The sequence below is a fragment of the Urocitellus parryii genome, chromosome 4 (genome assembly GCF_045843805.1).
Source record: "Urocitellus parryii isolate mUroPar1 chromosome 4, mUroPar1.hap1, whole genome shotgun sequence".
In the NCBI taxonomy this organism is placed as follows: Eukaryota; Metazoa; Chordata; class Mammalia; order Rodentia; family Sciuridae; genus Urocitellus; species Urocitellus parryii.
The window spans coordinates 106,971,928-106,999,635 of record NC_135534.1 but is presented as its reverse complement, the minus strand read 5'-3'; the positions used below and the strand labels follow the sequence as shown (position 1 = coordinate 106,999,635).

At 54.5% G+C, this 27,708-nt stretch overlaps 1 protein-coding gene across 2 annotated transcripts; it reads left to right on the top strand.

Moving 5' to 3' along the window:
- The first annotated feature begins 1,976 nt into the window (after positions 1-1,976).
- Trim29 (tripartite motif containing 29) lies at positions 1,977-27,004 on the top strand. Of its 2 annotated transcripts, none has more exons than XM_026403489.2 (9): positions 1,977-2,768; positions 11,140-11,235; positions 12,012-12,245; positions 13,589-13,787; positions 16,443-16,544; positions 18,798-18,890; positions 21,175-21,270; positions 24,190-24,266; positions 26,942-27,004. In XM_026403489.2, the coding sequence occupies exons 1-9, from the start codon at positions 1,977-1,979 to the stop codon at positions 27,002-27,004; spliced, it is 1,752 nt and encodes a 583-aa protein (XP_026259274.2). The 2 variants fall into 2 exon arrangements, with proteins under 2 accessions (XP_026259274.2, XP_026259275.2); XM_026403490.2 differs by lacking the exon at positions 1,977-2,768 and adding an exon at positions 10,974-10,994.
- Positions 27,005-27,708: the final 704 nt, after the last annotated feature.

The following is a 27,708-nucleotide window of genomic DNA, read 5'->3' as shown; positions in this document are numbered from 1 at the left end:
ATTATCGGCATGCACCACCAAGTCTGGCTAAGAGCTCAAGCTTTTTGAGAAAGGGATTCCTCATCCTAAAAGTTCCCATGAGATCTTACAGTTAATGAACAAGAGGGGGCTCCTGTGGAATCTGAGGACAGGAGCCTCAGGTAAAGGGGAATCCCTATCATGAAGTCAGCACTACCCACCCCTACACATACCTCCTCTTAAAACTTGGCTGCTTTGTGAGCTAACCTTGTCTCTGCCCTTGTTCCCAGGGCTGTTATTGCAAAGGATTAGCTGTCATAAGCCTGGTGAGCCAAGGGGCGGGGGCTTCTGGAGCCTGACCTAGATTCGAGAGGAAAGATGGGAAACCCACTCCCCTCTGCACAGCCCTGAACCTGCCACTCCAGCCACACCCACTGTCTGCTCCACCCTGACCAGCGCAGCCCAGAGAGGCATAGCCTTGTATTGGGTGTATGTCGTGGGGTGGGGGGTGAGTGGGTGGGTGGATGGGGTGGGTGCTGGCTTCCCTCAAAGTGACCAGGAGAGATGAGGGTCCCCGGATTTTTGTAGGGTTCAGGGAGAGGAAGAAGTGGAATAGCTCTCACTTTACTTCTGGAGAGTCCAGAATTATCTGAATCCCACACTGCACTGACCTCATTTTGTAGGATATTATCTGTGGCTTGCCTGGGGAAGGTGGGAAGATTTTTCTGAGTCACACAACAAACTTACTGTGGAGAAAGGTGAGACTCAAGTGTTTTAGCCCCAAGGACCAAGCCACCTGGCTTGTGTTGCCTGTATTCCCTCCATTACTGTGTCTACTGTGTCTCTGGCCTTTTGATGCAAGCAAGTTCTGACATGCTCTGGTGAAATTCTCAAGTTCCATATGTATCTTGTTAGGGCCACCGGCATAAGAAAGACTTCAGAAACGATCTTGTGGAGAGATATTTAGGTGGCTTCATGGCACCCAGGCTGAAGAAGGGGCTTGAGAACCATAAAGGTCTTTGGTTCAATCCCAGCTCTGCCACTTGACTGACATCAATAAGTTGGCTTAGCTTCATTTTTCTCAACTACTCAAAAGGCGTGATGGAGCTGGGTACGGTGACACATGTCTGTATTCCCAGTGCTGTAATTTCAGCAACTTGGGTGGCTGAGAAAGGAGGATCACAAGTTGGAGGCTAGTCTTAGCAATTTAGCAAGGCCCTAAACAACTTAGCAAGACCCTGTCTCAAAATGAAAAATAAAAAGGGCTGGGAATCTTGCCCAGTGATTAATGCTCTTAAGTTTAATCCCTGGTACCAAAAAAAAAAAAAAAAAAAAAAGGCATAGATTGAAGTGAAGCTTAAATAAATTCACATGTAAAGGACCTAGGACAGTGCCTGGAAGTTGATAATAACAGGTGGCCACATCACTCCAAATCCTAAAATCCAAATCAAATTGAAGCCATATCTCCCCAGAGGGTGAGAAGCATCTCCACTCTCCCCAGGTGGAGTCTGTTTCCTATGAAATCCAGCTTCGCAAATTACAAGGCTATTTGGCTTGTGTGACCCAATTAACAGCTCTCTGTCCTGTGGTCCTCTTGCAGACACCTCGGCTTCTGCCCCAGGGGCCACTGGGCTCAGAAAATCCTGTCCACCTGAGGATAGAGGCTCCGGGCTTCCCTGATGAGAAACAAATGCGTCACATAGAAGCAGCCCAACTGGTTGCTGAGTTGTGAAAAATAGTTAAACTGGGGGAGAAAAAAAAACACACACACACTTCTTTAAAAAACCAGGTTAGGGATGAATGTGCAGGGCGTGGGCCTGAATAATTGGCGGAGCCACCGCCTCTCCCGGGGCCGTTGTGTCAGGCTGGGCCGCTCCTCCCCTCCGTCTGCAGCTCCTCCTCCGGGCAGGTGTGTCTCGGGCCCGCGGCTGCCTGCCCCACTCCCTGCCGAGACACCCGCTGAGAGGTCACCCACCACAGCCCCAGCAAGCCCGAGACAGACCACTTGGTGATCTGCCATGGAAGCCGCAGATGCCTCCAGGAGCAATGGGTCGAGCCCTGAAGCTAGGGACGCCCGCAGCCCGTCGGGCCCCAACGGCAGCCTGGAGAACGGCCCCAAGGTCGACGGCAAGGAGACCAAGACCGCCAACGGGCATGGGCACGGAGGGGAGGTGGCCGAGGGCAAGAGCCTGGGCAGCGCCCTGAAGGGGGAGGGCAAGAGCGCCCTGTTCTCCGGCAACGAGTGGCGGCGGCCCATCATTCAGTTCGTGGAGTCGGTGGATGACAAGGGTTCCAACTACTTCAGCATGGACTCTGCGGAAGGCAGGAGGTCGCCCTATGCGGGGCTCCAGCTGGGGGCCGCCAAGAAGCCGCCCGTCACCTTTTCGGAGAAGAAGTCCATCTTCTCGGAGCCCCGGAAGCCCTCCGTGTCCATCGTGGAGCCCGGGGACGTCCGCAGGAACAGCTACCCGCGGGCCGACGGCAGCCTCCTGCGCTCCAAGGCGGGCTCCGAGGAGGTGCTGTGCGATTCCTGCATCGGCAACAAGCAGAAGGCCGTCAAGTCCTGCCTGGTGTGCCAGGCCTCCTTCTGCGAGCTGCACCTCAAGCCCCACCTGGAGGGCGCCGCCTTCCGCGACCACCAGCTGCTCGAGCCCATCCGGGACTTCGAGGCCCGCAAGTGCCCCCTGCACGGCAAGACCATGGAGCTCTTCTGCCAGACCGACCAGACCTGCATCTGCTACCTTTGTATGTTCCAGGAGCACAAGAACCACAGCACCGTGACGGTGGAAGAGGCCAAGGCCGAAAAAGAGGTAACGTGCTGAGCTGTTTGCTGTCCCTCCAGACCTGGCCTCCCTCCCCTGCCCTCTGACCTTGATCCTCACAGGGGGCTTCCTAACTATGGGGGCTTAACACCATTCCAGGCTTGGCCCTTTTAGAAAACATTTCTTTCCCCTCTGCACCCGCCGGCTGGGAATCAGAGGTGGCTCCCAGCCAACTAAAGTTTTAGGAGGCAGGGGCATTTTTTAGATAAGCCAAGAGAGGCTCAGAAAAGATTGCTTGACCAAGGTCATAGGTTACATTCAAGTCTAGGCAAAGAGTCAGACCTAATGATGCAGAACTCTCTCCTGGGCTCTGCCTGGCTAGGGTTATCTCTCCTTTTCCTCCTGTTCCTTCTCTTTCTCTCCCCTCCACCCCCTTCCCACCTGAGCAGGACTGGCCCCTGGGGAATAGGTCACAAGTGAGGGAAGGTATTAGAAGGACCGAGTTTGGGGGCCACTAAATTGTCCCTTTTGGCTGGCTTCTGGTTTGCATTTGCATTGGCTCCTTGTTCGGTGTGATTCCCTCCAGGCTCTTCACTTTGCTCCCAGCCTCCTTTATCCTTTGCTCAGCAGGGCTGACTGTGCTTTGTGTGTGGTTGCAGGTGGACATGCCTGTGCCTGTGGGTGGACATTTCTGGATTTTGTATGGAGGTGGGGTGTAGGTAAATGCGTATGTGTTTTCTATGCATGTGGGTGTCTATGTGTGCATGTGGATGTTTGCACATATTTGTGTATGGGATACGTAATTGTTTTGCATGAATTCCGTGTATGTGATTATGCGCTACTTGCATGAGGCAGAGCAGAGGCAAGTGGAGGCTTGTGTATGTGGCACACCTGGGGAAGATATTCTGTGCTGAGAATCCAGCTGTGGCCGTTGCTTCTTGCCCCACAGATGCTGGGCCCACCACCTGGCCCTCCTTACTGCAGGAGGACTCTGTGGGGGGCCAATGCTGGCAACTCTGCATTCTCAAGAGTTTTTGTACCCCTCTGAGGCAACACAGGGTCCCTCCCTGCCCAGCTTTCCTGACCAGTAACTTTTGATTATTCTCTCTCTCTCTCTACCTCCTGTTCATACCCCTGGGCAGGGAGGTATGAGACCGAGATGGGAACAGAATCAAAGATCCCTTCCAGAAACTTCATTTGGCCTCAAAAGAAGATATCCCCAGCTCCCTCTGGTCCCTGCTTTGTACTGGGAGCTAGAGGTGGGACATGACCATGGAACCCATTCTCAAGGACCTTACTTGGAAAGTTGAAAAAGAACAAAAGGTAGTCACCTTCAGTCACAGTTTTCGGCCACAGAAGCGAAGACATTGCAGAACCTCAGACTGAGTTTTAGGAGATGTGACCAAATTCTAGTCCTGATTTTTATATCTAAGTAATGGTAGGACAGCGAATAAATCCTTTCAATTCTCTCAGCCTTGGCTTCTCTCTATGTGAAGCTGAGTAGTTGGGTTAGATTTCTCTGTGGAGCCCAGGATTCTTGGACAAGAATCAGGGTGACAAGAGGTACCCAGAACAAGGACGTGCTCAGAAGACACAGGATCCAGGTTACCACTTCTATTGCAAGCAAATAACACTTACTGACCTGTTTTCTATGCAGGGTTGGCCCCAAATATCATCTGAAACAAAGGTGTCACCATTTAAGAACATCCAGAGTGCCTGTGGAAGAGGTGGGCAGGAGGGTTTGGGGTCTTGTTTCAAGTTCTGGTTCCAGGGGCTACAGTAGGGCTCATGTAGTCCTTGGCCTTGAGGACCCATGATGTAGGTCAGGAGGCAGAGCTCAAACACACAACAGGACTGGGGAGCACCCTTCCAGTTACATAGTAGCAGCTGGGAGTAAACATGGAAGGACAAAATAATAAACAGAGGACAGAACGCCAGGCCTCATGGAATTCTTGAAATCCCAATGCCTCCTCTTGCACCTTGTGGATAAGGACACAGGCCCAGAGAAACAGAGGACCTGTTGAAGATCCTGGTGGGAGGAAGAAGCCCCCTAAGTCTTCTTTCAATGTCTGAGAGCACCTCAGGGGAAGGGCATGGGGGGCATGGAATTCAGGATGCGTGTGCTTTAGGAGAAAATGCCTGATCCTCTGACCAGGGCTGTGATAGGGATCTTTGGGCAGCCTGTGCGTATACACATGTGTGCACGTGAAGCACAAGGATATGCAGGCAGAGCAGGGCTGAGAAGCCAGGGGACTAGCTAAAGCCATTTGTCTAGACCTGGCTCTGCTGGAATGTTGGTGGGGGGTATAGCATAGAGCAGGGGTCATGGGTGGATGGACTGAGTATGTCAATCCTGGCATCCTCTGGAGGCATCTCCTGCAGACCCAGACAGCCCACACACAGCTTCTTGCAAGGAGCCTGGGAAGAACCTGTTCTGCAGGCCTGTTGGTGAAGGCCAGGTGAGGTAACCCAGCCCAGCGTGAGTTAGTCGCTTAGAGCTGAAGATGACACCCATGGCTGCAAGTGCTCACCTCCTGGGCCTTGGTTCTCCCCAAACTCCATGCTCTGAAAGGATCAGTTGGAACTGTTTGTAGCAATAAGATGATCTTTTCCCTGGAGGACCCATGTCACAATATTTCCCCTCTCACCCCAAATACCACAAGGGGTCCCATGATGTCAACTGGTCCACCCTCCACCTCTGGATATTTTCCAAGATAGGTTAATTAGTGAAATGAAAATGGATTAGGTATCTCCTTTCCTGTGTCTAATGTCCCTTCCATCTAGTCTAGTTCCCTCCTATGTAGCAGGCCAGGGTGTTAGGACCTCTCTTGGGGGGATGACAGGCTGTTCTGGAGGCACTGCCACATCCAGCCTAGGTTCTGGGGTAACAATATCATCAGCATAGTAATACACACACCCATCACACCCAGCCACCAGTGTCACTTGGAGGGGCTCAGCCTGGGAGCCTCATCCACTGTCCACTGCATGGCTTCTTTCAGTTCATCCCTTTCTCCATGCCCTGGACTTTATTTCTTATCTTATTGCCCAACTCTTCTAGGAAGGCTGAGCTGACAGGCTGCTGGGTTGCATGCCCCTTGTCTTTGAGTTTCTAGCTGTGCTGGTCTGGGCAGGCAAGCTCTTTGGACAGACAGTGGGGCTGAGATTTCAGATGAGGAGCCAGGCTATCAGCCAGGGTGCCCTGGACCCAGTCCCAGGAGATTTTCAGGGAGAAATGTCTGCTCTGGGACAGGGCATGAAACAGGAAGTGGGATGACCTGTCCAGATGCTGAAGATTTAGAGAGAGGAATCAGGAGCAAAGTGACCAGCAGATAGGCAGGTAGCAATTCAGTCTGTGTGGAGCACACCTGTGTGCTAGTGCTGAGCCTAGCGTGTGCGTGGTTACAAATGCCTGGTCTTGTGGGTGGGGAATGTACCTATTTTATAGAAGAAACAGGTTTAAAGATGCTGAGAGACTTGTCAAGGCACAGTGTGGGAGAGGGTGAAGCTGGGATTTCTCGCCACCATTTTAAACCTTTTCTCCCCATAGAATTGGAAGGGTCTCCTTGGGATCACTGAGTTCAGTGGCTTCCAGGTGGCTGTCCTTGGGTTGGTATCACTTGATGACTTATTAAAACACAGATTAAGGGCTGGGGATGTGGCTCAGGCGGTGGTGTGCTTGCCTGGCATGCGCGCAGCGCTGGGTTTGGTCCTCAGCACCACATACAAGTGGAATAAAGATGTTGTGTCCGCTGAAAACTGAAAAATAAATATTGGGAAGGATTCTCTCTCTCTCTCTCTCTCTCTCTCTCTCTCTCTCTCTCTCTCTCTCTTAAAAAGAATTAAAAAAAAAAAACAACACAGATTAACAGGCTTTATCCCAGGACGTTCTGATTCAGGGAATTGGGGCCTGGGGTCTGAATGTTAATCTATGATGTTTACACATCAGGGATTCTGATGTGTAGCCAGAGTGGGAATCAGAAATCTAGTCCAATGTCACAGGGAAACCAAGACCCAGGGAGCTGAGGTGACTTCTGCAAGGGCCCCCTGCTCATCTGCAGATGCCAGGGTGAGCCCTTTCTTGGCCCAGCTTGTACCTCCTCTGTCCAGAGGCTCTGAGGAAGCACAAGGGACTGGGGGTGTCCAACCCAGCAGTTGCACTGATATCAGGCATTTGACATCTGAATGGAAACAGGGAAATCTACCCAGCATTTCAGATTCCTATCTGGATAATTACCATTTGTCTGGGAGTACAAATTTGGCAATTAACTAACTCATTTGGCAAATGTCACAGCCCATGGCCCATAAGGTTATTTCAGACTAGGGGAAGATCATGGTCTATCTCCCCTTCCCTGGGGGCAATGCAGGTACAACTGTCAAGGTGAGTATTTGGGTGTGCCAACACCTACCCAAAGGCCTGGTCCAGGCTGAGGCACCGCCAGACTGTATTATCCTTCCACTCCTTGAAGAATTTCAAGGTTGGGTGGACCACACAGGTGCCATCTCAGGTATGAGAGAGAGAGAGAGAGAGAGAGAGAGAGAGAGAGAGAGAGAGAGAGATATGCAACCCAGTGTGGGAGATCGAAACAAAGGAAGCATTTAGGGACAGGCCTAGGCAGGGTGAAGGGGAAAAATCAGGGAGGAGTAGGAAGTAGGCAGGAGGGAGGTGTGAGTAGAGGAGGGACTGTGGAGAGCTGAGGCCCTGTCAGACATCAGGGGCTTCAACTGCATTCTGTAGGGGGAGGCTCAGGAGAGAGAAAACTGGGGCCTTGGGCAAAGGTATGGGGAGGAAAAGGGAGGTAATAAGAGAAGAGGTTGAATTGATGAAGTCTATGCGGTAGACTTAGTTTAGCAGGAATGAAGGAGGAAGGGCAATGTTCTAGAGGAGAACCTGGTGCCACCACCTTTGGAATTGCCTCTGAGGCCGAAGAATAGGATCTGAGACCTGTTATTGCCCTTTGACCTTACTGCTGCTTTCTTTCCAACTGTGAGGACTCAGACCTCACCACTTTTGCAAAAGGGGGCTTTTACAGAATTAAAGAAAATTCCTGGGCTGGGAATGTAGCCCAGTGGTAGAGTGCATGTCCAGCATGAGGTCCTGGGTTCAACCCAGTACCCTGAGAAAGAGAAAATTCCTGGCACTTAGTATGTACTTAGTAATTAAAGTTCTTTTCCTTTCCTCTCCTAGAATTGCAGGAGAACAAAGTATCTTTGGAAACTTCCCAGGTTCTATTACTTCCTGTATAGGATAAGTCTCAAAGAGCTGAACATATATGAAGTGCCTTCTTAAGACATCTGTAGAGCTCTTACCCTGAGCCTTCTTCCTTGACAGGGTAGGACTCATCCCAGAGAAAGGATCATTCTAGCAGCATACAGATCCTGGTCCCAGGACCCTTTCAGAACCCTCTGAGCCCTGCAAGTCTGATCTTGCTGGCTGTGCTGTGGGAGCCAGGCCCCTCCCACTGACTTCCTTAGTGCCCCAAAGAAAAGGAGGACCAGTCTCCTCTCCACCCTGGCTGATTCTTCCACCCACTGCTGCAGACAGCTCGTCTCCACTTCTGACCCTGCCCTTACACATGTCCAGACTAGCCACCTCTTCTCCTCCCCTCCCAGGCTGCTGGCAGACACTCCAACTCTCAGACCTCAGCTAGCTGGCTGCCCTCTCCCCACCCTCTCTTACACAGGATGGACTCCCAGGGGGCTGACCTGTCTCTGCCTTTTGCCCAGATGTTCTAGGCTGCACTGGACTCTCTGTGCCCTGGTCCCCTGTACGCCATTCCTCCTTCCCTCCATGCTCACCTAAGTGACACATTTTCTCACCTGTGGACTGACTATACAGCTTCTATTAGGTGTTCCTTTGGCACAGCTGTTCACTCCTGACATTCAGCTCCTTACCTTTCTCCTTCTCTAGTCAAAGCTAGTCAAAGCTCCTCTCCCTGGCAGTGCTTAACCTACCCTCTTCCCCTCTTCTGACCTCTGTTCTGTTTCCCTAGTATCCTTCCACCGTCAATTACTCATGTTCTAACCCTTTATTTTGCATTTTCAGTCTAATGTCTTGACTTCCCAGCCTCTGTGTACCCCTTACACTGCTCTCTGGACTGTGTCTATACCACTTCTAAACCCCAATCCAATGACATACACTGTCATCACCACCCAACACCCCTGAGACCTCACCTGACCATGCCCTCTCCTTTCACTTGCTTATGTCCCACGGACCTGCCCATCCCTCTGCCCTCATTCCTGCAATTATGGTGACAATAATGATGATGGGGACCATTGTTCAGTTAAGGCTTGCTCTGTGCCAGATGCTTTCTGGGATATTCAGTCCCTGATCATTTTCCATCCCACGTCCTCCATGGAAGGCTGGTCCTCTTACTACCTCCGTGGGACAGATGGACCTACTGAGGCTCAGAGAAGTTAAGCAACTCACAAAGGCCCCTGACTGTAGGTGGTGATTACCAGATGCTAACTGTTGGATTCCCCGTCATGTGCTCTGGGCGGGCTCCCTTCTGGATGCCCCACCCCACAATAGCTCATTTCATGGAAGGGTGACCCATCCGCTTGCTGGCAATAGGGCTTTTACTGGGGTTGGGCCTGGGCCTGAGGGTGGGAAGGGGTGCACTTTTGCTCTCTGTCATCAGACCTTGTGAAGTGCCCCTCCTCCACATGCCAACTCCTCCATCCTTCAGGTTAGGATGCCTCAGCTGGGTGGTGGGAGTTCTGCAGCACTCCCTCACCTCAAGCCTCACTCAGGAGGGAAAGTCGCCTGGGACAGACCTGTTGTCCAGCCTCTTAGTCTCTTCCCTAGAGCCCAGATCTGCCATCCAGGCCTGGCCTTCTCAGGGTCTTGGCCACTGGATCTGCCAACCTGTTTTCTGGGCTTTCCAGCTTTGGATCCTCAGAGTGTCTGAGGGTCAAGTTTCTACTACCACAGTGTCTTCTCCCAGCCTTGTTCCAGGGACCAGGCCAAGTCCCTACCCTCCTCTTCTTGTGCTCCTCTTCTCTCAACAACCCATCTCCATCTCTGGCAATGCTATGGTGTGGGATTTACAGCCGTCTCAGGCAGGGGGTGATGCTGATTAAGAACTTCTTTGTCTTGATCATGGGGAGCCCAACAATGTGGTGGTCATCGAAGGGCAGGCTGTGGGGAGGCAGGGGCTCCCTGACTGGGGAGCTTGGTACCTCATGCCCCATGCCTTCCCCACCCTCTGGTGCCAAAGGCCAGGAAGACTTAAGCACCATCAGATCCACCTCCCTGGGTGTTTTCAGCAGATACCCCACAGGCCCCTGCTCAGCCTGATGGGATGTTCAGAGGTGTGCTGTGTGGTGATGCTCTGGGCCCCGGCTGCTCATGACTCCTGCTGATGGAGCCCATGTTCCTCATGGTTTGTTGAACCTTGACTGTTCTCATGAGCTCCTCCGAGAGATGGCTAGGTAAAGAGGTAGGCCTCCGCATTCAAAACCCATTGGTCCTGGAGACCCTGAGCAATCCAAGGCTTCTTGGCTGCTTGCTTATTGGGTAGAAATCACCCCTTGTCTTCTGTGCTGGAAGGCACTTTGGAAGCTCTAGAGGAGACCCAGAAGAGTAAAAGAGGTGCCTCTTGACTAGACTGGGTGGCCTTGGCCTTGACTTCTTGCCTCAGTTGGACATGCTTTTCAGAGAGGGGCCTTTCCCCACATGGAAGGCAAGTGTGGATATGAGCACATCCTGATAGAGACTCTTCCCAACCCACTCCACACCCCTACCATCCACGTGCCTGAGGGCAGGGCTCCTAGGTCCTCTCCCTCCATCCCAGCCTTTTCCACTCTTTGAGCCTCATTCTCTAGCCTTCTCCTTCTCCAGAGACCCCAGGTAAAAGTCCCTGTCTCACCAAAACTGCAGGATGTGTTCCTTCCCATAAACAGGTTTATAGCTGAGCCTGCCCAGACAGAGCCCAGGCCGGCGGCAACCCGGTTCCTGCTTGCAACACACACCCCACATCACGCCATAGAAACGTTGCACACAGTTACAGCCACAAGACACTCCCTGGCTGGGTTGGGCTCAGTCCTCTTCTTTTCTCCCTCTGTGGCCCCAGGTCAGTTGAAAGGAACAAGAACCCCTAAAGTGAGCACCCTCCCACTCATGTTGGGTGCGGGGATAAGGGAGGTTTAGTCCCCACAAAGGCATGATGAGGGCAGCCAGCCCTAGTTACCTGAGAACAAGGAGATGGTGTTTGACCCTTGGTAACTGGCATGGAGCCTGGCATGGAGCCTGGCATGGAGCCTGGCATGTCTGAGGTCCTGAGGGATGTTTGTTGGGCAGAGAAATGGATGCAAGTGAGCCCTGCCTGAGATTTGGATCCCTGGGTGGGCCCATGCCCTAGTTCTCTGTGTCTGTGCCCCTTTCTTCTCAATTTCTCCAACCCTGACTCTTTCCTTGCAGACAGAGCTGTCACTGCAAAAGGAACAGCTGCAGCTGAAAATCATTGAGATTGAGGATGAAGCTGAAAAGTGGCAAAAGGAGAAGGACCGCATCAAGGTGAGCAGCCTCCAGGCTCCCCTTGACACACTTGCCCTGCCTGTCCTGCCTGGGAGGAGGCAGGCCTTGGTTCCTGTTCAAGGTTTTGGCCCTCAGTGACATCCCACACTTGTTTGTTGTGGATTCTCTCCCTGGCCCTTTTGCATTCCCACCTGGCACCCAGATAGGATCCCACCTGTCACCTAACACTCATTGTATATCATCTTAGCAGAGCACATCCCAGACCCACCCTCCAGTGTGTTGTCTAGTGTCTGCTAATGTGTGCTCTGCCCATCCCCCAAGACTCCCCAGCCACCAAATACACACCATTTCTCTTCTACTTGTGCCAGTGTGACTGGAAGTATGTCTGCCACTGTTTGGGGATTTATAAATCATGTCTGAAATCATTGCCTCTTGATCCTCACCACACCAACAGCCAGACAATACACTTTTTGATTTGGTGTTTTGTTCTGGTTGGGGTTTGAGTGAGCACACCTTGACTTTTGGGAGAATGTCTAGGCACACAGGGAATCACTCAAGTGTGGAATGGTTGCTTGGGTTAACCGCTGGCCCCCCAGAGGAAGGAGCCACAGGTGGATGAGGAAGGGTGGGTTGTAAAAACACTGGCATCTCTGTCCCTCTTTGATGCCTTTAAATGAGATTCATAGCCAGACAGTCTCGCCAAGTTAGGGTTCTGGGAATGCCCTGATGCTGAGCTGAGAACCTAAGGGTGTGCTCCCCTAGGGAGGTAGTTTTCCTTAATAAAACTCTCATCCCTCCTCTGATTGTGGACCTAGAGCTTCACCACCAATGAGAAAGCTATCCTGGAGCAGAACTTCCGGGACCTGGTGCGTGACCTGGAGAAGCAAAAAGAGGAAGTGAGGGCTGCCCTGGAGCAGCGGGAGCAGGATGCTGTGGACCAAGTGAAGGTGATCGTGGATGCCCTGGACGAGAGGGCCAAGGTGCTTCATGAGGACAAGCAGATCCGGGAGCAGCTTCATAGCATCAGCGACTCGGTGCTATTTCTGCAGGTGAAAACAGAGTCTTCCACCATTCAGTCCCTAAATCCTGCCATCCTCTCCCTTCTCATTCCATCCACTTTCCCACATCCTCATTAATCATCCTTCCATCCATCCACCCATGCTTCCTTCCGTCTGCCCATTTAATTTTTCCACCCAATCTACTTCCCTACCTCCTCTAAAGATGGTGCACAAGCACCACCTTGTACCAGCTTCAATTGGTATGTCCTAGCAGTGCTCTGGATACAGTGGGAAGGAGTTCTGTGGTGGATTAGTAATGTCTGCTGTGGGTAAGGGAGGAATGGTGTGAGTGCTGCATACTTGTTATCTTTGATCTAGTCAGTTTGGCTATTTATGCATCCATCTTTCTGTCTGCTAGAATGTTTTGTGCACTCCTTGATGCCCAGACTCTATTAGGTGTTGTGGTGAATAGAGAAGTATAAAACATGTTTTTCTGCCCCCAAGCAGCTGCAATCCAGCTGGGAAGATAAGACATGTACAATTAGGGAACAATATAGGAAAGTGTGTAATTAAATGATAAAGCATGTGGCTCAGGAGATAAGTGCCTGTGGAAACCCGGAGAAGGGTGAGCAGGCTGGAGCAATCTAAGGACAACTTTGTGCAGGAGAAGGAGTCTGAATAAGGTCTTGCAGGCCACTTAGAATTTGAGAAGGAGGAGTTATTCTCCAGTGAGGGGAAGGGAGGGGAGAAGCACGAATGTGCAGAGGCAGGATGGAGTGAGGCGTGTAAAGGTGGAAGGTCCCTGTCTCACCCAAACTGCAGACTGACCCAGAATGCTCTGGTAATTCCTTGCACTGCTTTCTCCTGGAATCTCATTGTAGCCTGTGTCCCTCTCAAAAACCCCTGTGAGGTAGGAATCCTTCACCCAGATTAGAGGTGTAAACCATGGAGTTAAATATCTGAATGCTAAAGCCATTAGGATGTTAGCATCTGTGGACTTTTTTTTTTTTAAGTACCAGGGATTGAATCCAGGGAGGCTTAACCATTGAGCCACATCCAAGTCCCTTTTCAATATTTTATTATCAGGATCTTGCTGAGTCGCTTAGGGCCTCGCTAAATTGCTGAGGTTGGCTTTGAACTCGTGATCTTCCTGCCTCAGCCACCTGAACCGCTGCTATTACAGGTGTGCACACCACTGCATCCAGCTGCATCTGTAGATTTTAATTGAACTTTTTCCTAGTGAGAAAAAGTGAGGCTAGTTAATTAGCTGATTTTAGAACCCAGCTCCTCTGGCTCCCGGCACTGAGTCTTCCAGCTGGGCTATAAGAGCCCCCTTGTTGACAAAAGACCCAGGAAAACCCAGGAAACTAATGGCTTCTTTCCTTTCTTGGTAGGAATTTGGTGCTTTGATGAGCAATTACTCTCTCCCCCCACCCCTACCCACCTATCATGTCCTGCTGGAGGGAGAGGGCCTGGGGCAGTCACTGGGCAACTTCAAGGACGACCTGCTCAACGTGTGCATGCGCCATGTTGAGAAGATGTGCAAGGCTGATTTGAGCCGTAACTTCATTGAGAGGAACCACATGGAGAACGGTAGGTCCCCTCTGTGTGCAGGCCCAAGGTCATGAGCTTTTCCCTCCCAGGTCAGTTCCTGCCTCCTAGCTAGCTGGCCCCTCGTGGTTTTCATCCACCCATCCCTTTATGGGGATTTGAACTCAGGCTCAGGGATTCTAGTTCCCATTGAGTTTGCAGCTATTACAAGGGGTCTCCAGAGGAGGGTGATTCCTGGGCATTGGCTGAATAAGTGCCTCCTCTCTGTGGATCATCCTCAAACTTGGGGATTGGATTCAGTCAGATCTACATCTGATTGTCCAGCCCAACCCAGCAGATGTGTGCATGCTGTTGCCGTGTGGGCTAGATGCCAAGCTGGTGGCTTTACAAACTCCAGCAGAAGTGACTTAGAACTGCACCTGTTCTTGGAGGGAGGACTTACCTGTCACCATGGCTGTGTTGAGTAGTGTTGAGCCCAGAGGCTGCACTTGGCCTGATAGGCTGGGGACGACAGGATATAGCCTGTCTCTGTGACTCAGTGTGTCCCTGAAATCAGCCCCTCTTCTGAATCATGCTGTCCTTGCAGAGGTCAACTGAATCATCTCAGACTCTCCAAACCTGAGAAACTACCCCTATTAAGTCTTTTTCTACCCAGTCCCTTTAGGGCCTGAAGCCTGAACACTTTCCCCAAGGGCCCACCCAGTGGCCCAAGCCCAGCCCAGCTTTTAGAATGAGGTTTTCAGAATGCAGCCTGATTAAGATCTTCCAGCCATGCACACTAAAGGAAATGATCCCTGTCTGCCCTAGATGGAGCTCAGGATTCTTGCAGGAGGAGAGGGGCTGAGTAGGTCACTGACCAAGGTCAGGAACAGGGACACCTATATATCTTGGTGATTTCACACAGCATCCCTGTAAAATACAAAGGGACATTCAATTATACCTGAGGACAGATAAGACATTTTAGCAAGACAATCATTTGACTTTAAATGGCACTGACAGCCTCTTCCTCATGACAATAGCAGTGCTCCTGGTGGTGACAGAGATGGCAGAAGATGACTGAGCTCCCTGAAAGCCGGTTGTAGGGCTGAGCTCTTCACTTCTGTTGCTTTATGGTCCCCTTGTGGAGCATTGCATTTTACAGATGAGAAGGCTGAGACTCAGAGAAGCATGTTCTCAAAGTGCAGGTCGCTGGGCAGGGGTGCTATGCAGTCCCCTGGGTTTTCTCATCTGGAAGGTGTCATCGGTTGATGGGTGTGGTGATCATTGTCCCAAGGTTCAAACCTTAACAAGACTGGGAAGATGGCCAGGCCCTGAATGGACCTGTGAGCCTTGCAGGAACCATCCAGCCTTCCAGGTGCTCACATCCCATTTCTAGGTCATGAAGGTACTGGCCTGGTCCCTGTGCAGGTGTGACCCTGCGTCCCCTACAAGGTCTGTGGTGAGGTGGCAGCTGAGAGCAAGGGGAGCTGCTGAATCAGCAGCCCTGCACCTGTGCCTGGAGTCACCCGGGGAGCCTCCTTTGCCTCTGTTGTTATTTTTGGTGTCTTCTGTAAGAGGTGGTGGATGGGAGGCTGGTGAGGTGAACTGTGGAGTGACTATCTATTGCTCCCTGATGGTGGGCTCATTCCTACCCTCGCAGACAGGGGTTAAGAGGCAGCAGGCCACCTTCATCCTGGGCTCAGTGGGCAGGTTTATACCTGCTCAAGGGCAGGTGGTGGGGTACCTTATTGTGTATGCATTTATTCTTTTTTTTTTGTTTGCTTGTTTCCGTGGATTGAACCCAGGGATGCTTAACCACAAAGCCATATCCCTAGCCCATTTTTATTTTGAGACAGGATCTTGCTAAGTTACTTAGGGCCTCATTAAGTTGCTGAAGATGGCTTTGAACTTGTGATCCTCCTGCCTCAGCCTGCCGAGTTGCTGGGATCACAGGCATGTGCCACTGCTTCTGGCTGCATTTATTCTTTGAACTACTGCTGAGTGCCAGGACCTGCTAGGTGCAGAGGCTGGAGAGGAAGGATGTGTCTGAGCCACACTTCCCTCCTCTTTCCCAGGAGAGAGAGAAAGGGAAGGAGAGAGAAAGTAGAAGAAAGGGAAGTAGTAGGAGACAGGAATGGGGTGGAGGACAGCTTGGAGAGGTGGAGCATCGAGCGGTAGATTTCTTTTGGCCAGAGTCTTCAGGTGGGTGCATCTAAGTGCTCAGCTGCCTGGATTCCTGGACCATGGAAGTCCTTACTAGGACCTTGTTCCACCACCTGTGACTGTCAGGAGTGACTGGGGCTGAGCTGTGAAGTGGGGAACCAGGGCTCAAACCCCAATGCTGCTCTTCTTGACCCATGTGACATGGGTCAATTTGCTTCTCTCATCTCCTGAGCCTTTTTTTCTTACCTGTCACAGAGAGAGGTTTATATACCTGCTCAAGGGTCAAAGTACAGACCAAATGAGAAATGGATATCATAGTCCCTTCTAAACTGAAAGTGCTGTGCACACGACCTTGCTCACAAGGGGCCAGTCTAACAGAGTGACTCAAGGCAAGATTTCCCCTGCCCCACTCCAAAGACTGAAGAGCAACACTCTGAAGCTGTGGGACCTTGATTGTCCCCAGCACAGAGCGGGTGGGCTATGGGTTCTCAGCCAGCCAGGCATGTCCCAGTGGGTCAGTTCCTCCTCTCCATCTTCTGACCTCTTTCTGCCCAGGCGGTGACCATCGCTACATTAACAACTACACAACCAGCTACGGGAGCGAGTGGAGTGCGCCCGACACCATGAAGAGATACTCCATGTACCTCACACCCAAGGGTAAGGATGAGCCTCCTTGGCCTAGGTCTGGCACCCCCCTTGCTGCTCAAGAGCCCCCCTGAGTCCATGGAGCGACTCTCAGCCAGGTTCCTCCTGGGTGGAGTGACACTACCTCCAACATGCCTGGGGAAGTCCTGGCTGTTGTCTTGGTGTGATGATGACCAGCGCCTGCCTTCACCCTCACAAGTGACAAGTGTAAACTAACTAGATGACAAATCACCCAGCACCCTGCTCCTCAGAGGGCTCCATCCCTGACCCAGGCAGCTTGTCCTGCCCCTTCCTCTCCCTCCCCTCTGCGGGGCTGGAGCTGTGTGGAGCTTCCACTTAGGTTTCTCCGGGCTCAGGCCCTGGGAGGGCTGCCTTCTCTGGGCCCTCCTCTGGGGTCAGCTGCTGCTTCTCCTCGTTCCTCTCCTGGCCACTTGGCCCCTGAACCTTCTCTCCCTAGGTCCTGCAGAAGCCCAGCCTGCAGGGTTACAGTCTGGTGGGGTCTAGACCAGGGCCTCCCTGTCCTTGTCCTGGGAGAACACTGGCACATTCTTGGACACCAGCAACAAACCACAGCAATGCCCGTTACATAAAGGAGGGTGTGCCAGGCCATCAGCCCAGGATGGAGGGGGTTGCACACTTGCACGTGTGGGACTGGGGGACCAGGAGAAGAGTGGGGACCTCTGGGAAGGGGACGAAGGAGACCTGGGGAAGGTGAACCTGAGGCTCTGAGCTGTCACTCACATACCTACAACAGGAGGGGCTGGGGATTTGGAGGAATGAGCTCACTGGAGAGGAACCTTTGTGCCCAGCCCAATTTGAAAACAATACCTGAGCTTCTTCCAGTGGCCAGGTGCCCGGTCCCCTCCTCAACATTCCTGGTGTGGGCCAGGCCTCCTAGCCAGTGTGCCCACTGCCCTGCCCAGGGCACTGCCTCTTTGGGCCAGTTGTGTGAGAGTATGAAATGCACTAACCAGGCAACCCCAGTGTCACTTTCCTCAGAAGGGTGCAACATGACTGTCCCCAGCCTGGTGCCTGTGGCTCTCCCCCTTGTCCCTAGATCAGCCCTGTTGACCCAGCGAGTCCCCCAAATGGCTCCTCCTTGACTATTTTGCTCAGTGAGAGATTGAGGGCCAGTGTGACCTCCCTTCAGTCCACAAGGAGGGAAGAATCAACCTGCCTAGGTGTCACCTGGAGAGTCCCAGGGTCTGGGTGACCTGGGGTGGTCAGTGTTCCATGTGGCTTCAGCGTTCCTGTCTGAGAAGATGCAGTTGACCCCAGGGCTAGAAGCCCTCCCAGCTCTGCCCCCATGAGTCAATCTGTGACATCTGTAGGTGGAAGAAACCGGTTCTCCCGGTGTGCCTGCCCCAGCACAGTAGGCAGAGCCCTGCACTGGGGACAGGAGGGGCAGGACATCTGCCTTCTGGAGGGCTGGGTAGAGGAGAGGCAAGGGAGAAGTCAAGGAGATTTGTCAATATCAGGGAAACAAGGCCACTTAAGGTCACCAGGCCCTGGGCCTGGGAGGTCGGGCAGTGCTGGAACTTCTCAGGAGAAGTGGGTCTGGAGCTCCCTGAATGAGGAGCTGTATGCCCAGGAGGAGGGTGCAGGGGATCCCCAGCACAGGTGCAGGAGTTTAGAAGGACTGGCTGGTGCTCGCCCTGGTGGGCCAGGCTTGAGGAATGGAATGGGTGGACCCAACAGGAAGGTCCTGGCACACACGGGAGCTCATTTTCTGCATCTGGGAAGTGGGGACATTGATCCACTCTGCCTTGTTCACGGGCTGTAAGGCTCCCATAGCCTGGGGTAAGCCACAGTGCTGTGCTGGTACCAGATTACTTGGCCACCTGCTGGTGACTCGGCCCTCGCTCAGCCAGTGGCCCAGATGCTCCTGTCATCACCAGGGCCTCTCCTTCCTCTCACGCACAGGGGACTGGCTCAGGAGGGAATTGTTGGCTTGTCAGCCTCCTCGTGGCCCCCAGGCTCCCTGAACAGAGTGATCCTATGTATTAATAAGTTCGGGACTCTCCTCAGTGCTCAGGGAACCATGAGCCTCTTCACTCCCTAAGGGGTCTCCGTTTAGATGGTAATTAAGTGACAGCCTAATGCTAGACCCAGTGACTCCTCTTAATGTGGAGTCCAGGTCCCTTGGTGGGCAGTTGGAGACCTGTTTAGGATCCTGCCCAAGACCCCAAATTAGAGTCTATGGCACCCCAAGTTGAGCCAGACCCACCTTTCTGCAATGACAAGCTTTCCTTGTATGCTTCATAGCGGGCGCTCGGACCTCCTACCAGCCGGGGTCCCCCAGCCGCCTCTCCAAGGAGACCAATCAGAAGAACTTCAACAACCTTTATGGCACCAAAGGTAGGAGGGTCTCAGCTCAAGGCTGGGCAGAACTCATGTGAGGTGTAGGCGGAGGTGGGCTGGGGGCCAGGGCTGGGGTGGGGGCCAGGGGCTCCGAGGAAGATGACTGTGGGGAGCTGGGACAGGATGGGCTTCTACTGAGCTTGAAGTGTGTGTGTGTGTGTGTGTGTGTGTGTGTCTACACGTGGGTGTGCACAGGTGTACACAGTGTCATTAGTTAGGCTGGAGAGAAGCTGCTGGAACCTCTGCATCACTGTAGATCCCTGGGTCCATGTGCTCTTCTTATCCCTGAGGATGAGTTGGAGGAAACAGGGTGAGCAGCACCCCTGGGGTAAGGTCTGGGGACCTCTCCCAGCAAGTGTCTCCGCAGAAGAGCTCTGCTGTTTAGTGTACTCCTGCACTGAGAAGTTGTATGTTGGTTAAAACAAATGAGCTTAGCTGTGGATGGAAAGGAAGGCATGGTAGGAAATGGGGCCACCCCTGCAAATCCAGGAGCCACCACTGTCACTTGGGCTGAGCAGGAAACCCCCCTTAAGACCCAAAAGAAGTGAAATGGGGGCTGGGATGTGCCTTCCCCAGGGGAAGCTGCCAAGCACAGGGTCTCCCCCTGTTCGTGTGGTGAGAGGTCCACTATGTGCCAGGACAGGGCCATGTGCTCAGTAAACACCAGCTTTGGGAGACCCTGGCTCCTGGGTGCTGCCTTCCATGTGTGGAGAGGAAGGGGACTGGGCCAGCTCCACCAGTTCCACCCAGACGCAATACCAACACCGAAGGACACTTCAGTGATGACCAGGCCCATGGAGATTGGGGTGGACAGGGCATGCCCAGGCCTCTCTGTTCAGCATTTGATTCCCAGCTGGGACCCACCACGGCCCTCTCCTCCATATCTGCAATAGTGGTATCTGCCCTGCTCACAGCTGCAAGCTCAGGGCCCAGAGTGGAAGAGCCTAGAAAACAGTCATTGAAAGTCAGAGAGAGGGAGGGAAGAAGGAAAGAGCAAGTCCTCTGTCTCCCAGGGTCTTGGGCCATGAAGGCCTGGCACGGGAGCTTCCCAAGATCCTTGTGGGAAGGACGTGCACCAGGGAAGGCCCAGCCCCAGCCACCTCTGACCCCTGAGCCCAAATGGTATCCTTGCCCTCCCCCAGGCAGCTATGTCAGAGGACACAGGGACTGGTGGCCCCTGCTGCAGAGCAGAGCTGACTGGAGAGGCTCTGGGCCTACTGAGAAAGGGCTGGAGAGCGTACGTCATGTCTGGGGCCCAAGTCCAGGCTGGGACATCCTCATGGTGCCCTGCTGTTCCTTCCACCACCTCCCCACCACGTCCTCCTCTAGATGACAGGGACGTATTTGCACAGGAACATCTGTTAGCCTGTTCAACCTGGCAAACAGGAATCCAGGTGTTCAATCAGCTGCCTCTGTACCCAGGTTTTAGGATGTGTTGGAATGTGTTTATTTAGTCGCTCATACGTTCACCATCCACCAGACAGTGAGCACATTTCAGAGGCCGGGCTCTGTGCCAGGCACCAGGTGTGGTTCAGGGCCAATCAGGCATTTCCCCAGGCCCCATGGAGTCCTGTTGGGATTTAATTAAATAATTGCATCCCAGGGGACAGGGAATGTAAGTGCTGTGAGGTGTAGGGCTGAGGCACACCTGGACTTGGTGGAGGTGGTGTGGATGCTCACACGTGAAGACTCACTCCTGGGTGCTGCCTACCATGTGTGGAGAGAAAGGGGACTGGGCCAGCTCCACCAGTTCCACCCAGACGCAATACCAACACCGGAAGGACACTTCAGTGATGACCAGGCCCATGGAGATTGGAGTGGACAGGGCATGCCCAGGCCTCTCTGTTCAGCATTAGATTCCCAGCTGGGACCCACCACGGCCCTCTCCTCCATATCTGCAATAGGCAGCAGTGGTATCTGCCCTGCTCACAGCTGCAAGCTCAGGGCCATCTTTGAGGAGGAGGCAGGAGAGAAAGTGAGGGATGCTGAGAGGAGGGGATGCAGCCAGGAAGAGGGTAGGGTGGTGGGGGCCTATTTAAAGGACTTGGCTCCTTATTCTGAGGACAGTGGCCTTTAGGTAGGGCAGGAACATTTTTAAGTTTTAAAAAGATAACTTTGATGGCAGGAGAAATGGGGGAAGGCATGACTAGGGACATCAGCATCCTGTCTTGGGAGGTGGCAAGAGGCTGGAGAGAAAGACTCACAGAATCAGCAGTGTCCTGGTCCTGCCCTCCCTCCTCTGTGCCCCGCTGAGGCCTGATGCCCCTCTTTGCCCTGCCAGGTAACTACACCTCCCGGGTCTGGGAGTACTCCTCCAGCATTCAGAGCTCCGATGACCTGCCCGCAGTCCAGGGCAGCTCCTCCTTCTCCCTGAAAGGTGAGCGCTCCAGCTGGTCGCCTGCTGTTCCTCTGCAGCTGCTCTGCTTATCTCTGCCCGCTCTCCTGCCTTCCTCCCTCGCCTTCTAGAGACCGGAGTCCTGGCCAGAAACAAAACAAAACAAAACAAAACGGCCAAAAGCTTTGCTGTCAGGAGGGCAGAAGATGGGGCTGGGCCACACCAGCATTCTCAGGGTTCCTTGCTTCATACACTCGTCCCTCAAGATGTGCTGTGACCAGAGGACTCAGGTGGGGGAAGGATGACTCCTCAGTACTCTTGTGCCCTGCCCCCACGGGCCATGAGCCCAGGATACTAGGGTTTAGGGCAGGGCCTTCCTGCTGCAGAGATTATTTAACTTTGTGGGCCCAGTGACTCCCAGGCCCCTGGGCCATGGCGCACCCTCAGTTTCCTACAGAGCCAGTCCTGAGGGAGCCGCTCTGGAGAAGGTGGGCCAGATGACTGCGAGGCCCCCCAGGTGTGATCTCTTTCCCCTGAACTCTGACACCCCCTGCCTACAGTGCTCCCCAGAATTCTTGGGCCAGCCTGAGGGATCGAGGCCTCCTGCCCACTAGAGGGTTGGGGTCATCTTGAGGGGCAGTCTTGAACCAGACCTTGGTTCACAGTAGGCCTAGGGCCCTCACGTCTCTCTTGTTAGGTCCTAGGGTCAGCTCTGGTGGGCTGCAGTGAGAGTAACCCCAACTCCTCTGACATCCAAATTACTGGCCTGGAAGAAAGGATCAGTGGTGGCGGGGGGCAGGGAGCAGGAGGGAAGGGGCTGTGAGACAGTCACTCATCAGCAAGGCCTCTAGGGTGGCTTTATCACCCAGCAGTCTCTTCCTGGAGCAGGGTTCTTGGCTGAACCAGCCAGGTGGAGGAGAAAGGAACAGAAAGGAGGGCATGTCCTGTCCCTGAGCCTGGCCTGGGCGGCTCTGGGGCTCGTCTTGACCAGCAGACATCTTCCTTGCTTTCGGTCAAGCCTGGCCTGAAGGTCACCTGGCCTGGAAGACAGCCACCCTGGGGCATGGTTTGGATGCTTCCTGACATCGCCCCCTGGGCCTGCACAGTCCCTCCTGTCTCAGGCCTGGTCCTAGGAGGGACTCCCATGCCTCGGAGGATGAGCCCAGAACATTCCTACTTTCATGCAGATCAGTCTGTGGAGCCCTTCAGGAATGGCCCTCAAGAGGGTTCCAGATAGGTGCTGCCCTGTGTGCCAGGAGAGCCCCAACCTGCCAGGACCCAGCCCATCCACTCTCTGTCAGCAGCCCACAGGCGGGGACAGTGCCTGGGCTGTCTGCGGGCTCCAGGGCCTGAGAAAGGGCTGCAGAGCATAGAGCGTGCAGAATAGATACGACAGAGAGTGAGGGCTTCCGGCCTGCTGGCCAGTGCTTGCCGCTAACACCTCTCTCTCTCCCAGCAGGCACTGGGAAAACCCCCTATCAGTTCACCACCTTGGGACAGGCCACTGCTGAGTTTTCCAAGCCACTGGACCGCAGTGGGCTGTTTAAAAATAATCCTGGTACCTGCCCGTTTTCCAACCCTTCCCTTTCCCTCTCCCACACCAGGGCCGCTGGGCACAGGCATGACCAGAACCTTGTGGGGGTTCTCTGACACTTCTAGGGTGCCCTGGTCCCTCCTCCCCAGAGGGATGCATGTCCCCAGCTACCACCCTCCCTCACTCTCTATCTGGATTTCTACCACTGCTCAAGGTTGCTTCCCTGGGCCACCCATCCCTGCCCAGCCCCCATCCTCCCCCCTCTGGTGGCTGCCATGGGATTTTCTTTCTGGTTATTGGGAGGTGAGGTGTGAATCCTCCCTCTCTCAATCTCCACTCAGGACCCTGGGGTCCTGGTTCTGTCTCCTTGCCCTGCCACCTTGCTCAGTGTCATGGGGAAGTGCTGCAGGTGATTGCAGGTGATCTGGGCCTGGCCTGCTCATCCTGGTGCAGAGCAGGGCAGGAGAAGGCTGTCCCCAGGGGGGCAGGCACAGTCTTGCTGGACAGGTGACTGTCCAAGGACAAACCCTGTTTATTTCCTGAGCTTCTCAGCATCCAAGTCACAGCCTGTTTCTTCCCGGACTGTGTCCTGTCCCTGCAGGCTGATGGCCAAGGCTGAGAGTGCTCTTCCCTATCCCGAGGACCAGCGCTCCTTACGGATCCCCTGGGCTGAGGGGAAGGGCAAGGAAAGTGGCTGCTGGGCCTGGGGCTGGCACCTTCTGATCAAGCCCAGGCAGTGCCACCTGCTCTGGTCCTCTCTTGGCCTGCTGTCCTAACCCCGGGGGGCAGCCACCCTGGAAACTCACTGCCATTCTGTGGGCCCCAGTCTCCTGCTAGAGGCCGTGGAGCGGTGGAGCCTGGTGGAAGGAGCAGGCATAAGGGTTTTGGAGTTTGGCAAAATCTGATTTCCAGTCCTGACGGCTGCTTGCCTGCTGGACGAGTCAGGCACACTGCTGAGCTCCTAGACAGGGAGGGCTGGATGAGGAGCCCGCTGCAAGCCAAGTGCCTGGCACGGTGCTTGGCACAAGTGGGGCTTGGCATAAAGGAAGCCTCATCCTCCCAGCACTGGGGAGTCCGGAGCGCCTCCTGCAGGAAGGTTCTGCAGGCAGTGGGCTGGGGGCGGGGAGGGGCCATGGTGTGAGTCGGGTGGGTGGAAATCCCTGCAGGGCAGTGTGGTGCTGACCTGGCCTGGGGCCACCTCGCCTGCTGCTTGGCAGGCTCCTCCTCTGCCTGCCTCCCTGCTTCCTCCTTTGGCTGGCCTCCCCAGGGTTTTCCGTTGTCAGTGGCAGTACCAGGCTGCTGCACACCTCTTCAGGTGGCCGTCTTGGGTAAGGGGCTGGATGGCGCTTGGTGGTGACTACAGATAACAGCTGTGCTGCTCCACTACCAGCCGGCCCTGCCTCTGACAGAGCCTCCTGTCTTCCCAGGCTATCCCTCCCTCATCCGCAGCCAGACCCCTAAGGCCCAGCCCCAGACTTGGAAATCCGGCAAGCAGTCTGTGCTGGTGAGTAAGATGCTGCCAGGGGGCCAGCTGGGCACAGGCATGACCAGAAGCCTGGGCATGGAAGGGGTTTCCCAGGGCCACTGGTCTTCATGTCCCGGGGTCTGTGGGAGGAGGAGGCCTTTTCTGGGCCATGCATAGGGGAGGAGGCAGCAGTGGCCATAACACCCATAGAGATCCAGGGCTTACGGGGAGGGAGCTGGGTAAGCACATTCTGTCTGGGCCTCAGTTTTCTAATCTGTGAAGTGGGCCACCTGGTTCTTTATTTGGTGAGTGACTGTTGGGTGTCTGCACTTGGTGGCTCATCCTCCACCAGCTCTGAGATTGTAAAAGGCTCCATCCAAAGGATGGGCCTGGAGATGGGTCCCACCTCCTTGGGGCACTTTTCCAGCTCTGACAGCACAGAGGCCATTGGGATGATAATGTGGGGGAGATGGCGTGGGAGAGGCTGGAATGCTAGGAAGAGGCGTATTGGGGGTTCAGCAGAACATGATCCTAAGCCAGGCCATCAGAAGAGCAGCACCATGAGGGCTCCTGGCCACCCGGGCCCTGGCATCCTGGAGGAGTGCGATAACCTCTGAGGGGTTGGTGATCCCCTCGGCCCTTTAGACCTCCTGTGCCCGAGCCCTGCCCAGGACCTCGGGGGTCAGTGACTCCCAGGCTGCTCTCCAGCTTCCTGAGGCTTTTCTCTGAGGCCCACACCAGGCCTGCGGAGGAGCTGCGGTGGCTCTGCCATGCGGGTAGCATCAGGGGTTTGCTGGGGACAGGCCTGAGCCCTGGGCTCCTGCCGTCTTTGCATTTGGAGGTTGGAGCTTGGGGAGGTGACTCGCTCTGGACCACCAAGAGTGTCTGGGGCTGGTTTAATTGGAAAGAAACTTTAATTTGCTGGTGATGGGAGCTAAGTGATCGCGTGTGTAATTCGGAGCTGGGCCCCGGGGCACCGTGGAGAGGAAAAGAAGCCTCCTCCTCTGGGACTCGGCCCTTGGCCTCCCCGCCACATTCCCCCACCTGCCCAGAGCCTGGTCCCCGCAGAGAAAGGGCATCACCCTTGAGACTCTGGCAGGACAGGGTCCAGTGTCCAGCGGGCTCTCAGGGCTGGGAGAAGGGGGCCAGGTGCTAGCAATTAGAGGCTGGCCTGGGCATCGGGCTGCCTGGGCCTCAGCCCCAGTCCTCTTGCCAACCTGCTGTGTGACCTTGTATGAGTCATTCTCCCCCGTGCCTCAGTTTCTCTACCTAAAACAGGAATCAGATGGCCTGGATGATTTCATGCCCTTCTAACTCTCCGGAGCCAGGCCCCCGAGCCAGGCAGGAATGAAGAGAGGGCACCTGTGGGTGTCACAGGGCCACATTCCTGCTCACCCAGCACTCCGGGCTCTTAAGACGGTGCCGTTCACTGGCCTGCAATCTGCGTTACGGACCTGGCCTTCCTGAAGGAAAGCCTTCTGCCATGCTCAGAGCCACTCACTTCACCCTATGAACCGTTTGGGGGTCCAGGCCAGCACGGGGGTGGTTGGAGACCTGTTCCCAGCTCTGCTCTGCTGCAGAGTAGCCATGTGACTTTGTCTCCCTGGGTCTCAGTTTCTTCCATTGGTAACCAGAGGTTTAGCCGAGGTCTGAGCTCAGTTGCTCAGGCCTGCACTCTCTGGGCCTAGTCCACCTGTGGACCAAGTTCAGGCAGGGTGCTGGCTGGGAGGGGCAGGGCCAGGGCAGGCAGGGCCGGGCGGGGGCTGAGAACAGCCTGGGGGTGTGGGGGGGTGGCGTCTTCTGTATGGGGGTCAGTGGGCATGGGCAAGATCAGTCTCTGACCCAGCTCAGGGACAAGCCCACTTCTGAGACCTCTAGGGGGACAGTTCACATGGCCAAACTACAGCTAAATTTTGCTTTTGCATTTCATCCTGAAAGACCAGCTAAATTCTCAGGACCTGGTGAAGGGGTTAGGGGGAGAAGGGGACACTGCTTGGTACAAGTCGTGATACACAGAGAAGGCTGGGAGAGATGTCACTGGCTGTGTCCCGAGATGCTCCCTGAATACCTCTGAGGGAGGCAACAGGGCTGTGGGGGGCCCAGGGCTGGGGGGCCCAGGCCCACGGGGAGCAGGTGCAGTTGTTTGCCTGTTGGCACCTTCTCTGTTGGGGACAAGCAGATACTTGAAGTCCTTGAGACTCAAGAAGCGATATGGAAGCCTGGGGGTGGGAGGTGGGGTGGACTCTGAGCCACACTGCTGGGGTGTCAGTCCTGGATCCCCTACTCACCTGCTGAGTGACCTTGGGCAAGTTGCCTAGTCTCTCTGTGCCTTGGTTTGCTCGACTATAAAGTGGATATGATAACAGTAACCTATTTAATTGGGTGGTTGTAAAAATTAAACGAGTTCGTCCATATAAAACCCTCAGCACAGTGTTGTTGGGCTTTATGGAGTGGAAGGCGCCACGGCCTTGGTGCGGGCGGAGGCTGCAGCGCATCAGCCATCTGGCAGGAGTGGACTCCAGTTAGGATCCGAGCTCAGAGATTCTGGTGACAGTAGGGCCCCCCTGAGTACATAGATCTCGTGGGTCTGGCCACGGGGCCTCTGGACTTGTTGGGGTTTGGGCCACTGCTGCTTCCAGAGGGCCGGGCGTGGGGAGGGCTGGCCCGCGGGCTCAGGGCCATCAGCTTCCCTAACCTCTCTGGTCTCCCCACAGCCTCACTACCGGCCGTTCTACGTCAACAAAGGCAACTCGATGGGCTCTAATGAGGCCCCCTGAGCTCTGGCAGGAGGGATGAGGCACCGCCACCCCTGCCCTCTCCGCTGCTCCTGCTGCTCCTGCCTTCTAAGCCACTGTGCTCTTCCGGGTGGGGGTGGGGGGCCTGGCCCTTCCCTGCTGCCCCCGGCCCCTGGCCAGCCCTCCCAGGACTTCACCCAGGCCCCCGTCTTGCTTGGTGACTTCGGGTGGGCCCCTTGTTCCTATGCCGAGGCCAACCCACCACAGGGGGAGAACAGGGTCACTTCTCTCTCCAATCCACCACCCTTCTGCTCTGGGGTGGGGTCACCCAGGCCCACGTGGTATCAGCCTGCCCTCCTGCCCATGCCCCGTGGTCTCAGGTCTCTTCCACCATGGTGCCTGATGAAGCAGCTGCCTCCCTCCCATCCCCGAAGACCTGCCTTCTTTCCAGCAGGTTGGCCCTGAGAGGAGAGGACTTTTGTGTTGAGAGGCCCCTGTGTCCTCTTGGGTCCTACCAAAAACACCCAGCCTGGAGGAAACTACAGGCCTGGCCACAGAGAGGCCACTGTCTTGGTCTCACCCAGCCTGGGCCATGGGTCTCTGCCATATCCACTTTGAGTCTGGGTCCCCAGAGGGTGAGCAGGTTGACTGTAGCCATGAGACTTCTCTCCTCCACCTGCCAGGATGAGCAATTCCCAGGCATGAGATAATCCACCCATGAAAATAGCTACTGGCCCGGCCATGCC

Excerpts from the sequence above, each read along its gene's own strand:
- Trim29 (XM_026403489.2), top strand. The coding sequence starts at position 1,977 with ATGGAAGCCGCAGATGCCTCCAGGAGCAATGGGTCGAGCCCTGAAGCT. Across the intron at positions 2,769-11,139 it reads AGGCCAAGGCCGAAAAAGAG|ACAGAGCTGTCACTGCAAAA; the intron begins GTAACGTGCTGA and ends CTTTCCTTGCAG. Across the intron at positions 13,788-16,442 it reads GAGGAACCACATGGAGAACG|GCGGTGACCATCGCTACATT; the intron begins GTAGGTCCCCTC and ends CTTTCTGCCCAG.